This window comes from Puccinia triticina, chromosome 8A (genome assembly GCF_026914185.1).
Source record: "Puccinia triticina chromosome 8A, complete sequence".
NCBI lineage: Eukaryota > Fungi > Basidiomycota > Pucciniomycetes > Pucciniales > Pucciniaceae > Puccinia > Puccinia triticina.
The window spans coordinates 5,413,733-5,428,568 of NC_070565.1; the positions used below are offsets into that span (position 1 = coordinate 5,413,733).

At 48.5% G+C, this 14,836-nt stretch overlaps 3 protein-coding genes across 3 annotated transcripts; 1 reads left to right on the plus strand and 2 right to left on the minus strand.

Moving 5' to 3' along the window:
• Positions 1-4,670: 4,670 nt before the first annotated feature.
• Positions 4,671-6,691, plus strand: PtA15_8A579 (uncharacterized protein; the record flags this gene model as incomplete). The annotated part of the gene is made up of 7 exons (XM_053172022.1): positions 4,671-4,775; positions 5,163-5,272; positions 5,457-5,771; positions 5,831-6,037; positions 6,181-6,312; positions 6,385-6,454; positions 6,518-6,691. The coding sequence occupies 7 exons, from the start codon at positions 4,671-4,673 to the stop codon at positions 6,689-6,691; spliced, it is 1,113 nt and encodes a 370-aa protein (XP_053023228.1).
• Positions 6,692-10,301: 3,610 nt separating this feature from the next.
• On the minus strand, positions 10,302-10,920 carry PtA15_8A580 (uncharacterized protein; the record flags this gene model as incomplete). Its single annotated transcript, XM_053172024.1, has 2 exons — positions 10,302-10,564; positions 10,644-10,920. 2 exons carry the CDS (start codon positions 10,918-10,920, stop codon positions 10,302-10,304), a joined length of 540 nt encoding a protein of 179 aa, XP_053023229.1.
• Positions 10,921-10,987: 67 nt separating this feature from the next.
• On the minus strand, positions 10,988-11,776 carry PtA15_8A581 (uncharacterized protein; the record flags this gene model as incomplete). The annotated part of the gene is made up of 4 exons (XM_053172025.1): positions 10,988-11,070; positions 11,129-11,216; positions 11,451-11,623; positions 11,677-11,776. The coding sequence occupies 4 exons, from the start codon at positions 11,774-11,776 to the stop codon at positions 10,988-10,990; spliced, it is 444 nt and encodes a 147-aa protein (XP_053023230.1).
• Between the last annotated feature and the right edge of the window lie 3,060 nt (positions 11,777-14,836).

Sequence of the window (14,836 nt, forward strand, 5' to 3'; positions counted from 1 at the left end):
CTGAGCTAGGCAGGTGCGGAGGCGTCGAGTTTAAAAGGTCGCGGTGGTGGTTGCTGAGTAAGCATCCGGGACTGTTCCGTGAACTCTGAGTCAGTGTGGTGGCGAGGGGCTTCACATAGCCCTCAAGTCATCCCGGTATGGGCTGAGTGGAGTTAGTTCCCTATCTCTCTTCTTATCCCTCTCCCTTTAACAGGGTTTGGAATTCCTGAGGATTTCCCTCAGAAGGAGAGTAGGAGCTACTTGTGGGAGGGGCTTGGTTGTCCCTCCTTCAAGAGCATCACTCCTGGATAGTGTTAAGGCCCGAAAGCTGGAGCCCGCGCCCGTAACTCAGGTGAAGCCTGAGCCTGGCTCTGCGCCTAACAGTATCCCTCAGCGTGGTCTATTCCTGCATTGCGTCACTAGATCAGGATTCTACTTGGGTTATCAACTCCTCTAAATCTCGTGGAACCGTGATCACCAATTGGTCTCAGCTCCTGTGCCCGTCTCAAATTCCTCTTGACAGTGAGTCCGCTTTGTTTTCCGCTGATGTGATGCGTTTGGCCACAAGGTTTATCTGGTGTTCAATCAACATCTTCTGTATTAATTTCCATTCAGCGTTCACAAATCTGTTGCCCGATTTCCTCTTGTGGATCACCAATTCGGTTGTTGAGTTATCCGTCCAAACGATGAAGGTTTTGCTTCCCTTTGCCCCAATTTTGATTAGCATCAGTAAGCCGAGCCGTACCGCAATAGTTTCTAGGCGGGACATCCTCTCTTTCTCCGTCTTTTCTAGAAGTCCTTCTTTGAGTTTTTCAATTGACCGTAAGCGGAATTGGGCCCATTTGCGGCCTATCAGCACTCCTATCCCAAACACTACAAACATTTATTATTTTGCCCAAAAAAGAAACAAAAGTCAACATGAAAAAAATGAAACCAGAATTTCACTCAGGGGAACAAACTGAGCATGCTGAGCCAAAAAAATAAAATGTCCCAAACTGAGCAAAAATCATTGGAAAATGTTTTGGGATGGGTTTTTTTCACGGGCCTGCCGGGCCTGGAGCGGGCCTGGAGCGGGCTTGAGCGGGCCTGAGACGGGCCTACCCCCAAAGCACATTGGGTCAGTATTAAAGGAGTTTTGCCTTGCCCTGGGAGCTTCTGGGGCTTTTGATGGGCCCAAAATCTCAACATGGGCTTTTGGTGGTCTAGAAGTATCAACTTGGGCCACTGAATAGCCCATGGGCCTTTGAATTCCCAGAAAGCCCACCATGAGCCCCCACATAGCTAATGGGCTCTTGGTAGCCCATGAAGATCTTCATGGGCCAACAGATACCCTCATGGGCTTTTGGTGGCCCATGAAGATCTCCATGGGCCAACAAATATCCTCATGGGCTTTTGGTGGTCCAAAACGCTCCCCATGGGCTTTTTGTGGCCCAGAAAGGAGGCAAAAAGCCCATGCGATCCCATGATGGAAGTATCTGTTGGCCCATAGGGATCTTCATGGGCAACCAAGAGCCCAATAGCTATGTGGGGGATCATGGTGGGATTTTTGGGAATTCAAAGGCCCATGGGCTATTCAGTGGCCCGGGTTGATACTTCTAGACCACCAAAAGCCCATGTTGAGATTTTGGGCCCATCAAAAGCCCCAGAAGCTCCCAGGGCAAGGCAAAACTCCTTTAATACTGACCCAATGTGCTTTTGGGACAGGCCCGCTCAAGGCCCGCTCAAGGCCCGCTCCAGGCCCGTGAAAAAAACCATCCCAAAACATTGTCCAATGATTTTTGCTCAGTTTGTGACATTTTATTTTTTTGGCTCAGCATGCTCAGTTTGCTCCCCTGAGTGAAATTTTGCTTTTATTTTTTTCATGTTGACTTTTATTTTTTTTTTGGGCAAAATAATAAATGTTTGTAGTGAAAGCTGGTGGACGCGTCGCCTACCCACCCAATTTTGGTTGGGTCTGGATTAGAAATCAACCTAGTTGACTCAAACCTGAGCAAGGTTGACAGACATTTGTGGAGGTCCTCATTGACATCTAGCGGGACCGGGCGGATAGACTTCCGATTGACCCGTTCCATCAGCCATCTGTAGAGGCTGCATAGGTAACAGCGGAGCTGGGGCAGGAAGTAACAGATGTGGTTTAGTTGTCCAACAAGGACTTCGACTTCTCCGTATTTGAAACGCGCACCAAGCTCAAGGAAGACCTCAATCTGTCCGATCCGTTTCTTAAGTTTGGTTTCCGGGAAACGCACGGTCTTAAGGACGCCGTTCCATATGAAGCCTAGATATTTCTTCTCTGCCAGGAACGGGGCGAATTTCTCCTTGTTAGTCTTCACGCCTAGCTGGTCGGACCGTAGCACCACATCTTTCATTTCAACGCTTGACCGGGCATCTTTGACAAATAGGTTGTCATCGACCCAGCGGAAGATGGTGATGATGTCAAATTCCTTCATCATGATCTGTTTCCACGCATCGGCCGGCCTACCAAATGATCCGCATCCCGCCACGCCTCCAAAGGTTATGCGCGTGTCCAGTAAGATTTTGTCATTGAACGTCCTCACCATCAGGTATGGCCACTGGTTTGGCGCAGTTGGGATTTGCCGGTAGGCTTTCTCCCAGTCGAAAATAGCCAACAGGACCGGATGTTTTAGCTCTCTGATAAACTTTGCCACGGCGTTGAAGTTGTCCCAGGTTGTGGTGAAATTGTCCGCGCTTACGAAGGAATTCACGGACAGTATCCCTTGTTTCCCGTGGGGGAATGACAAATCGTTAATAGGGCGTAGGGACCCGTCGCCGTTAATGACGGCGCCGAGGGGGTTGGTGCGGAAAAATGAGAAATGTTTGTTCACTTCTTCGCGGCTGAATGGCCCAAAGATTTGTTTGGCCTTGAGTTCCTTCATAACAGATTCCTCTATTTTCTCCCGCGCTTGAAGTGCTGACTTGTGGTTCGGAGGAGTGTAGAAAGGACCGGCAGGGTGCACCGTGTGCTGAGGGATACTGTCAGCCTTAGAGATACATCAAGTATCCAAAAGACTGCAATAACTCAGTAAATAATAATAATTATTAAATTATTATTGCAGAATCAGATTCCTCATCATAAATTAAGGGGGGTCACCCACTTAAAGTACCCCCTTATTCCTATTCCTTCATGTACTAATTGTATAAATAAGAATTGGCCATAGAAAGCGCCCAAAAATAGTATTACATACAAAAATTTAGTAAAACAATTAAAGTACATAAAATTAAAATGTTGTACAATAATGAGTAATATTACTCGTGTAAAAATACCCCGTGAAAGTATTATGTAGACTTCTACTGAAGCTCTTTCACATGACAATTGGTTATAAACATGTCATGTGACAGAGTCAGGGAAATTAGTCTATTTTAATCCAAGTATATTAAAGCCTCAGATTTGTAGAAAGAAAATTCAAGGGTTTCCCCTACAAAAGAGCAAAATACAAAAAAAAAAAAAACAAAGGTTCCCCGTTTTTTAAAACAAGGGAATACAGGCTCTGATTCAGTACACAACAATTGAAAAACACAAAGAACAAGCCTAAAACATTCACAAAAAAGAGCCCGCAACCTACCACCCAGTGCAGCAAGCTGACACACCGTGGCCCAACACCCATCCCTGTCTAGCAGGGTCAAAAAGTGTTGGGAAGAAGACCCCCAGCCCTCAAGCACAGGGGGGTCCACGAATATCCCCCGCCAAACTGCGCAAGTGCAACAGCGGACGGGGGTGAGGCAACCCCCCGGCTGGAATTACAGCCGTGAGTCGCCTGGGGATCCATCCCTCCACAAACACCCGCCTTTTATAGCCACCACAGCCCTGCAAGCCGCACCCTCCATGACTCAACGCCTCCGCCCTGCCATGGCCTTCCCCCCACCCGAACATGGCAACAACGACCAATACATCATACCACGCCACCCAGGTCCCTCTCAACCACAAATGCCGCGCAACCCAAAGGAACTTAGATCTGGCCCTTCGTGACGCCTCTCAATATCCGCCCGCCTCAACCACTGCGCTCAGACCACCCCCACCACAAATCAACTCCCATCACTCCATACATGATGTGCCACCAGTTGCCTGCAGACTCACATCTCCCTGATGCCTTGCAACCGTCTCATACAGCAAATTGAACGCCTCGACGGGACCCGCAGCATACCTCCAGCCCAGCCTTGAACCCTGCCCCCTGGCCCTTTGATTTGCCTCGCCTCACTTACGATCCAGCCTCCCCACCCAAGCCAAGCAGCTCCCTTGCCTTGTGACACACGGCCCCTTGCCAACAGCCTTCAGCCGTTGGGCCCATGCCCGCGCTCCCAGCCAATAACCAGTCCCACCCAGCCCCCCACCTCCACACAAGGGGAAGACTGGTCATCTCGCGTCCCGCCCACCCAATCCCGAAGCGACGGATGAACAGCGGCGCAGGGGGTGAGCCACGGGAGGGAGGAGAAGAGCGGCGGGCCCGGCGGCTCTACCCCCTGCTCCAGACGCTTGCCTCGCTGGCCCTGCTGCTAGACCTGCATATCTTCTTCCTGGTCTCCATTGTTCCCACCCTCCTCTGCCACTACCCGGGCCTTGGACCCGCCCTCGTCGCCCCCTTTGCCTATCTCTGGCTTCTCGCCATCAGCTCCATGGACAAGACGGTCTCCTTGGACCCGGCATCCAGCCCCGCGGCCTGGATTTGAACCCGGAGATGGTCTGGAAACCCGCGCCGATCGACCCCGCCAAGCCCATCATCCATCCCCATCCTCCCCCTGTCTCCCATGAAAATAATGCAAAGCCGCTCGAGTACAACCAGGTTGGCAAATGGTAGCTCCTCCCCTGCTGGATCAAGCTTCAAAACACCCGCCCCAACCACGCCTCCCACAACATCTATAACCAGCAGCCCGTGCCACTTGACTTCCTCTCCGACAAGGAAGTCAGCTGTATCCAGTCCAAGTTGTGCACTACCTGCAAGTCCTACCGCCCCCCAAGATCTTCCCATTTTGGATGTGTGACTGCTGCATCGACGGTGGTCAGTCCCCTCCCTCACTCTTGCTCTTCTTCTGTCTATCTCTTAGCTGACAATCTCTCTTCTTGGACATCCAGATCAACCATCATTGAAGTTACCTCAATGTAAGCCCTTTTCTCTATCTCCAGAGGAAGCGTGGCTGAAGCTGAGTAGAGCTTGTTCCGATCCCGGGAGGACGTCGACTTTGCGATTTTCTCGATCGAGGAGATCCCTTCCCCGTTGAGACTGTTTGCAGAGAGCCACAATAACATCTTGAGCTTGAGTCCTTTAAACTCAGGTCTCATGTAAGTTAATCTTCCTCTGATTAGCCTTTTTGAGCTGTGATGACTGATAAGTTTTTATTGCCTTGGGCATCAGTCAACAGCCAAATACTATTCAGAGCGGGAAAATAATGTTCTCAGCTCACCTCATTTGGGAACAAGCATGACTCCCTTGCCTTCTCACCCGCTTTGTCAACGATTCATCCAGCGAAAACGTAGGCTGGGCATCTGAGAGCTGCATCCTGGAAAGTACACAATCAATGCGCACGGTGAACGTCAACGGATTCTTGCTGGAGAACCTGATCTTGAGCCCGCTGGATGAAGCGAGTGAATGTCTTGATCTGGAGGATCTCACGACGGTCAAAGTCTTGCTTCTTGCGTTCCAATCGCAGCCTATCACCTGGTCTGGGGAGCTCACCAATGTGGTGCAGGGCGAGAAGATCCGGGTGTTCAACCACAAAATCCGCTTCCATTGGGTCGCTTTTTTACGCAAATTGAGTGGCGAGCGGGGCTGGCTTCCAAAGTGGGTCCTGGCGGCGAACTTGCAGATGATCCCTGACTGCAATCGCCGGGCTCGCACAGCAAGCTGGAAAGATACTTGCTGCAGCAAACAAGTGTTCGCGTGGGTGGCAACAAGCCTACGGAGTCTTCGTCGGAGCTGAATGCAAATCGGAAAGCAGTCATCTTCAGCCGCTCAGCATCGAGCGCCAGTCCGCAGAAACGAGCGGCCACCAAGCCCGGCGGCCGCAGTCCCCCTCTATCCACCCCAATTGAATGTGAGGTTACCCAGTAAATCATATCTTTCTTGAATAAAATCCGACGAAAACAACAACAACAACTGGGCCAATGGTCGCGTTGGAGGAGGCCTTTTCCAAGCAGAAGGGCTTGGCCTGGTGGGCCGTCTACCTCAATTAATTGCAGAACTTACGCAGGCTCCAGGCTGCGGACCTCGGCAAGCTCCGTATTTCCCTGTGCACCAAACCTCCCAAATGGTCCCGCGGGCTCTTTGGCTTTTGCAGCTATAATGCCCTTCTCAAGCGGCCAAAGGAGCTCCTCAAGAGTGAGTCGAGGTCGTCCCTTTTTCTTCCCTCTGAGAATACCCTTACTGATTGCTTATTCCTTTATTTTTTTTGTAGAGAGGAGCAATACATTGTCCAAGTCTTGCACAAGTTTCTCCGATGCTTGTCACCCCCATTACTAACAGAGGTGAGTAATGCCCACACACACAGCTGAAAAGAGCAAGAGAAAGAGAAGCTGGAATCTGAGAAGGCGCTAGCCTTGCGGCTGCCGGACCTGTTCATCCAACTGATGTGGCTGCGGTATTTGGAGAAGCCAGGTGACTTGACGACGCGCCAGATGGTTTTGGAGATCATTCAGGGCTGTTTTGAGCTGGACAAGTATCTGGGCACGCGGCCGATTGACGGGAGCTATGAGTCCACTTGATTTCATAAGTTCCCGGCAAATTGCGGTTAGGGTCCATAATGGGCCACATTGCTGCTTTTATCCCCATGTAGATCAGTTCTGAGGATTTAATTAGCACTTAATTTGTCATGCACAGCTGGTTCATTGATTTGATCTTTTTTCTCACCAAAAATATGTAATCTGCATCAACAGTGGGTCAGCTACGCTAACATAGCTGTTAGCGTAGCGTAGCGCAGCGCAAATGCGCTATTTTTTAGCGTAGCGTTAGCGCAATTGCGCGCATCTGCGCTAACGCTACGCGCAAAGGATGCAAAGCTATTTTAGCTTTTAGCGTAGCGTTAGCGCAGATGCGCGCAATTGCGCTAACGCTAAGCACGCAAGGCGCAAAAGAGCGCGCGCTATGCTGCGCTAAAGCGTTTTTCGCGGCAAAAAAGTGCCTTTTTTCCGCTAAAAGTGCCTTAGCGCAACGTAGCGTAGCGTAGCGGCTGTAGCGCAGCGCTAACGCTAAACAAAAATTGGTATGCTGTTAGCGCCGCTGAAAGTTAGCGAAGCGTAGCGGCGCTAACAGCGCGCTAACGCTATTCAAAAAAGGTTGGCGCTTTTTGCCGCTACGCTAAACATTAGGGCTAAAATAGCGTAGTTTAGCGTAGCGGCCCACTGTTGTCTGCATGCAGATCATCATGATCTAAATTGCCCCTTTGAATATGTCACCTAATCAAAGAGTTCATTCTTTTGTTGTAAGTTTTATCAATAGTGCTTTTCAAAGAGGTGCATTGGTCCAACAGTGGGCCGCTACGCTAAACTACGCTATTTTAGCCCTAACGTTTAGCGTAGCGGCAAAAAGCGCTGGCCTTTTTTGAATAGCGTTAGCGCGCTGTTAGCGCCGCTACGCTGCGCTAATTTTCAGCGGCGCTAACAGCACGCCAACTTTTGTTTAGTGTTAGCGCTACACTACACCCGCTACGCTGCGCTACGTTGCGCTAAGGCGCTTTTAGCGGAAAAAAGGCCTTTTTTGCCTCAAAAAGCGCTGTAGCGCAGCGTAGCAAACGCTCTTTTGCGCCCTGCGTGCTTAGCGTTAGCGCCATTGCGCGAACCTGCGCGAACGCTACGCTAAAAGCTAAAATAGCTTTGCACCCTGTGCGCGTAGCGTTAGCGCAGATGCGCGCGATTGCGCTAACACTACGCTAAAAAATAGCGCATTTGCGCTGCGCTACGCTACGCTAACAGCTATGGTAGCGTAGCTGACCCACTGTTGATTGGTCCTAATTATAGTTCAACAATGTGATGAAAAATGGCATAGGAAATATTTACTTGATCTGTGGAAAGGGTGAGGCACTGAGCCCGCAGCGGCGCAGCCGCTTTAGCCTCTAGTACAATTAAAATACCCACAGCCAAGCCCTTTTCACGGCTACAGCCCTGGATACTCCCATAGGGAGAAAAGGACTCAGTGTTTACGCCCACTGAAGTCCCCTCTATAAATAGAGGCCTATTTGGCCCTCAGGAAAAGATCCCCCAGACCATTCACCGCCCATAAACTGTAAGTTTGCCGTGAATATTCTCCCCTGCTACTATTGTAGCCTCTTTTCCCTTTTAAACCATCCCCAGCACGTAAAATCCACTGGATTAAACCTTTAAACTATCAAAAATCCCTTATTAGCATATTTACAAGATTTATCCTTAAAAGTAGTTGCTGTAAGACCTCCGCCTCTGACAAGCAGCCAATCAGTTTAAGCGCTTACCACCTACTTTTCTACGCCAAATTTATTCCCTGTAATTAATAATCGGACTTACTTTGCGCACTGCGAAAAACACTTCGCACACTGCACAGTGCGCGGATTCCCAAACACTTCGCGCACTGCGGGTAAACTACGCAACTTTTTGGAGGTTTTTCTTGAAAAATCAATAGAAAGGCTTCTAATGGGCCTCTCTGAATTTTTTGGAAGTTTTTCAAAGCACTCTTCTATGTTTAAAAAAATCATTAAAAACCAGAAGAAATGTAGGATTTGGGCGCCTAAGAAACAAGGTTCCCATAGCCCAAAAAATTCAAATAATTTTTTGAGTAATGAAACATGTAAGAGCAGCTACTTCAAAGCTTTTCAGCCACTTCGTGCAAGCATACAGGTCTGAAAAATGAGGATAATTTGGATGCAATGTGCTAATAAGTGGTCAAGTTTCTTATTTTTCAGACCTGTATGCTTGCACACAGTGGCTGAAATTTTTTGAAGTAGCTGTTCTTACATGTTACATTACTCAAAAAATGATTCAGAATTTTTGGTCTATGGGAACCTTGTTTTTTAGGCGCCCAAATCCTACATTTCTTCTGGTTTTTAATGATTCTTTTAAACATAGAAGAATGCTTTGAAAAACTTCCAAAAAATTCAGAGAGTCCAATGAGAAGCCTGTCTATTGATTTTTCAAGAAAAATCTCCAAAAATTTGCGTAGTTTACCCGCAGTGCGCGAAGTGTTTGGGAATCCGCGCACTGTGCAGTGCGCGAAGTGTTTTTCGCAGTGCGCGAAGTAAGTCCGTTAATAATTATATATTATTAATTACATAATAAATCTTCCTCTTTTTAAAGAGTGTTTAAAACCCTTGTAGTGGCCAAATTACCACGTAACAAGTTTAGTAATTTACATTACTAGTGTTTACATCAGCACAGTTATAGTGCTAGGGCCCAAAACCCTTATTTTGACGGGTTTTTTGCCCTAAGCTTCATAAACAGAGCTGTCATTTGGGGGCCTCACTAGAGGCCAAGGCGGCTCCGCCGCTGCAGGGTACGGATCCATTCTCCTGTTCTACCAAACAGCTACCCAAGCCACCTCATCAGCATTCCAATAGATGGGTCACCACTCACTGATATTCCTCCCCCCCCACTTGCCTGCCCCAGAAAAATCTCAACAGCAAGTCTTCCTGCAGCAGGGCAAGCAGGGACTGGGTGTGTCACAATCCAGGAGACTTTAATGCAATCATGTAAATCATGGTTCTAGATATTTTCAAACTTGGCCCTAAAGCAATAGAGGAAAAAAGAAAACACTTCACTTCTCAAATTTGGCATGTTTGACCTCCCTTGCTATTCAAGCCTTCTTAATCTTGATCATCTCACATAATAGGAGTCACATCAAAACACTCTTCACATGGTATTTAGTTTTTAGAAAGTAGCAAAATAACAAATTAGCCCACTAACCCGGTCTTTGACTCCTTGCTCTCCTCCAACTCTGTCAATATCATGCCATCTATTGCACTCTTCAATCAACCCCGTTGTCACTCTTGGTTTTAAAAAGCTCATACCGTGTGGCTGAATATTGGTACAACCAATGATGTCTCATCCAAAGTATGCTTGTTCATCTCAATTGCTTAATTCTTGCTTGATCTCAAGACATCCTCCCCATTTGGTCAGTTTCCATGCACAAAAAAATAATAATTAACCTTGTATTCTTTTCAACTTACAAAAAAAACTGATCTTGTGATTTTGACTCAAGTGTTTACTATAATTCTATTTGTTTTGCTGTTTTGATTTTTTTAATAGGGAACTTGGTTTGGATTTTTTCTGGAAGACCATGATTGGACGACCATGAAATACAATTTTCCTTTTGCTATCAGTTGTCATTTGTGTGCAGATCACCCTTGAACAATCAGGCCAGACAATACCGCTTGTGCTTCTTTAGGCGTTGACTCAGCTGGCATTCACGGCCTTCGGGGCTACGGGATTTTCCAGTCTGATTGGCTCGTCTCTGGAACAAACAAAGGAGTCCTTCTATAGTCAGGAAGGCAAGCGCCCATGACGTCGAGTCAAACGTCTTGAGCGTTGGCGGACCAATGGGATACTTGAAAAACATCAAGAACCGACTTGAGTCAAAGGTTGAGCTATTAAACAGCGTCTGCTCCCGACCGAACCCTGAAAGGCCAACTCCTCAAGGGAACCTTCAGCTGGTCGAGTCAAACTTTATCCTTGTTCATCTCGACAGCTTAGTCACCCATGGGCCTGTCAGGCTCCTGGAAAGCTTCCCCGATGAGGCCGCGGCTGCTTTGCTGGGTGGTTCTACAAGCTGCTGACCAGACTTGGCGAGCGACCATTGCAACATCTCCGGACAAGTTTCCGCAGTGGATCAAGCTGACGGGGGTAAAGCTGGATGAAAAAGCCAGCGGGGGCAAGGATGAGGCAAAACAAGACGCGGGGATGGTTGAATGACTGATTGATTTTAAGACCAAGCTGGACGTACTTGGAGCTGAGGAGCGGGACGACGCAATCATTGTGGTCTACACACACGCAAAGATACCCGACCATGGCGTTGGCGTCAAGCCATTTCCCGCCCATTGGCTACAATCCATTGGCATCCGTCTCCTGGTCGTCTACATTGTCCTCTTGTTGGTCGATAGGATGTTTGGGCAGATGGCCAATGACTGTTTGCAAAGAAAAGATCAGTGAGTCATAGATATGCGAAAGAAAGTGGGGACAAACAGATCCGCATGTCGTCCCCGAGCCGGGTGGCGGACCTCAGTGCGGCCGCAAACATGCGCTTGAGCACGTCGAGGGTGCCAGAGTTAAGCTCGTGGGTGATGGGCGTGCGAAAGATGAGCCGTGGGGCGGGGCCAAGTCCACATTCAACAGCCCATCAGCCCCGCACCCCGTCAAATTTAGGTTGTACTCCAGCGGGAAGATTTTTGTTTTTGTCTTGATGATCACCCGCTGGGCTTCGGCCACAAACCATCTAGACAAAAAACCAGCTTCTTCAGCCAGAAGGAAACAAGGTGAAAGGGGGAGGGTAGCGTAACTGGAAAACCTCGCCGCCCGGGGAAGGCTTGTCCAGGCCCCGCTTGTAGCTTGTCTGCACCGTGTGCTGCGAGACAAGCCTCCGCTTGACAATGCTGAAGCAGCGGATGACGCCGTTCACCTGGAAACTACTAAACGTCTCGCCAAAGAGCGAGATGGCCGCAGACGGGTTTGTCTGTTGACCTACACAATACACTACAGAAGACAAATAAAAGAAGGGGGGGAGAGAGACTCACCAAGCTGGACGATCCGCGTCACTTCACGCCATTTCCAGACTACTAATGCTCTGCTACCCGTAGGGTTGGATCCACTTGAACAGCCGGTTGTCGGAGACATCTGTGTTTGCCGCGGCGGGCGTGAGCGTTGGTGTGGCGTTCGCAAGGGTAGTGGGTGATGCGCTGGCAAGGGTACAAGTGGTGTGGCGCTGGGCGAGGCGTTGGCAAGGATAAGGTGTGCGCGGCGCCGAGGCAGCTACCAAGTCAGAGTCTCACAGGCGAAGGGGTGCAGCTTGAATATTTAAGGAGGGGTGGGTTGGTGTCCATTGTCCTCCCAGGGGTTCCGGTTTTGTCCTACCCCCTCCCTGGGAGCCCACTAATCACTTGATTAGGGCCTTCCTGGACTACTCTAACAACCGGCCCACTTTTGCTCGTTGCTGCGGCACAGCTGGAGGGTTATCCATAGGGCCTTTGGGTCTTTGGGGATTTTCAACTTGTGTGCACTATTCTTTTTGTGTGGTTTTGTAAATAAAACACCCCAAAACTTAGATCCAGAGGTCTAGGATTTTGTGGATTTAAGAAAGTGGGATTGTGTTTTTTACCCAGAGTACCTGTCAAGGATAAAACTGACTTTTTGCTGAGTTTTTCCTTATTTTTTAGCAATTATCCCCATATTTTTGCCGTCAGTATTTCAGTTTTTACATAAAAAACCATCAAATCCATTAAACAAGTACGAGTTTTTTCCTTGTTTCTGACTTAAATTGCGCAATAGAGATAAAAAAATAAAATACATGTAAAAATACATAAACTAAACAGTAAAAAAACATATTTTTTACGTTTTATATCTCTTCCACCGCGAGTTTAGTGTCTGCTCCCGTGCCAGCTGCTAAACCAGCCAATAACCACCCGGACAATACCAAGACCGCTGATCCAAAGACCGCAGCCGAGAATAAACCGATGAAGCAATCTCAACGCACCGAGTCCCTCCCGCCAGGTTTCTTCCTCAGCCCATACCAGGAGAGAAAACGACCGCACCCGGCTACGTTATCTGCACAAATCATTGAGAAACAGTTCGACCCGACGGAAGCGGCCCTCAAACTCCTGAAAGGTTAGTAATATAAAAAATAAACCACAAACTTGAAAAAACAAACCGAACTAACTAATACTCCTCCGATATGGTCGACACCAGATCAGGAAAAGACCACTCAGCGAACCCTCCCCCCACCAAAAGAGGTCAAGGAAGGGGAAGCCAAGGAAGATCTCGAGGTCATCACCGAGGAACCCCCTCGAGGTTAGTAAATACCCCATCCAAAGATACCGCAGCTAACGATTCAATACTGACTTCTTTGGGTCCTAGTCCTGAACAAAGCCCAGGAGAACGCGGTGTCGATCTACAAAGCGACGAAGGCGGCGTATTTCAACACCAAGAATTACGAAGAAATGGACTTACTGAAATCTTACCTCAAACAGGCGATATTGTCGTTTTGGGTAATTCAGAAGTTCCTCCCGTGGAAAGAACTAGTCAACAAGTACTCGGACGGGTGGAACCCGTACACGGAACGAAAGCACATCAAGGTGCTCGAGAACAGCAAGCAGCTGACAAAGGAAAAAACCGAGAGAGACCCAAAGAAAACGTACAAGATTCCAAAGATCGATTGCTCCAACCCGAAAGCGTCAGGCTCAAAACCGTACGAACGGAAGCCGAAGACCGGCGCAAACAAATGGAAGGAAACGTTCAAGATGGCGCGTGTATTGATGGAAGTCAAGGACACCATCAAAGAGTAGATCAGGAAACTAACCAGCCTGACCCCACAGCATCGTCCTCCCACTTGATCCATAACACCAAGCCTGCCGCATTGTCTGACCATATCCTATTGCCCAAGCCTGTCACATTGTCCGACCAAGTCTTACAACCTGATCATGTCCTACAATCCAAACTTGTCTCACCATCCATGTCAGGCGCGGTGATGCCAAGAGTACGAGTACTCTTCTAGCTACACCGGTGACTGTGCACGGTGCGATGGAGCGCGCAGCAAAAGCGCGGTGAAAGTGCGAAGTAGCTGCGGACAGTTACTTCTTATGAACCCAAAAAAGGGGGTTAAACGGAGGGGCCAGGGGCGCCTGGGGTGGTTTAGTGCCCTCCGCGGTTCTTACAGGGCCTGCGCACGAAATGCGCAGGGGTTTTTGTGGCCTGTGACTTCTGGGGCCCTGTGAAAGGGGGTAGTTGTACGCAGAAACGCGCCCAGGATGGGGTTTGGGATAAAATCCCGGTAGAAAAGGAAAAAAAACGCAGACTTACTCTCAGCGAGGGTCTGCGGTAAAAAAGACTACTGATTCAAGAAAACCGAGGTCGAGGCAAGGTCAGGCTAGCGCACAGGTCGATTAGACAAGGGCTAGACTGACAAGGCTTCGAGGTGGTTATAAATGTATCTGGGGGACCTTGAATCGCCCAAAGGCCCCCATTTATATATTCGAGCTACAACCGGTAGGGTTGTAGCTCTGTTTAGTTATTCTTCCTTTGTCTCTTCGGCCGGAGGAGTAGAGCGTGGACAGGAGCGTTCGAGAATTCTAGTATCCACATCGCTCCTGTCATTCATCTTTTGGAGATGACGGGTTCTCTCCCTCGATCCGAGGGAGGGTATTTGATTTTCTAGTCATTCTCGGACTGTTCATCTGCGGCCAAGGAGATTCAGTAGTTCATTTTACTGCTACACTCCTCTGGCCGTTTCACATCGGTCCTTCTGTTGTTGTTTCTCCTAGTTCTATCGAACTGGAGAATTTCTCGCAACCCGTTCTCTTACCTTGAGAGCGGGTTTCAACCAATTCATAACTGGTTCTCCAGCCGTTTTCGGCTGGAGTTCTACTATTCACCCCTCAACTTGGTTTAAGGTTTGAGGGGATATGTATTGCATAGTTTCTGGTGCACTGCAATTAATATTCATTAATGAATACCCTTTCTATCCTTGTGCGCAGCGCTCTGCGCCGCTACTATTAGTGAAAGAATGTATTTTCTATCTTATCTTTAGCGGCCCTTTGCGCCGCTACTACATATGCTAGAATTGTTAGCCGGGCTCTAACTTATTATAGTAGCCCGGCTGACAATCCAAGCCTGCCCTCACAACTACCAAAGAACCTACTTTAAATCATGATCAACAAGCTAATACTGATGTTACTAGTCGTG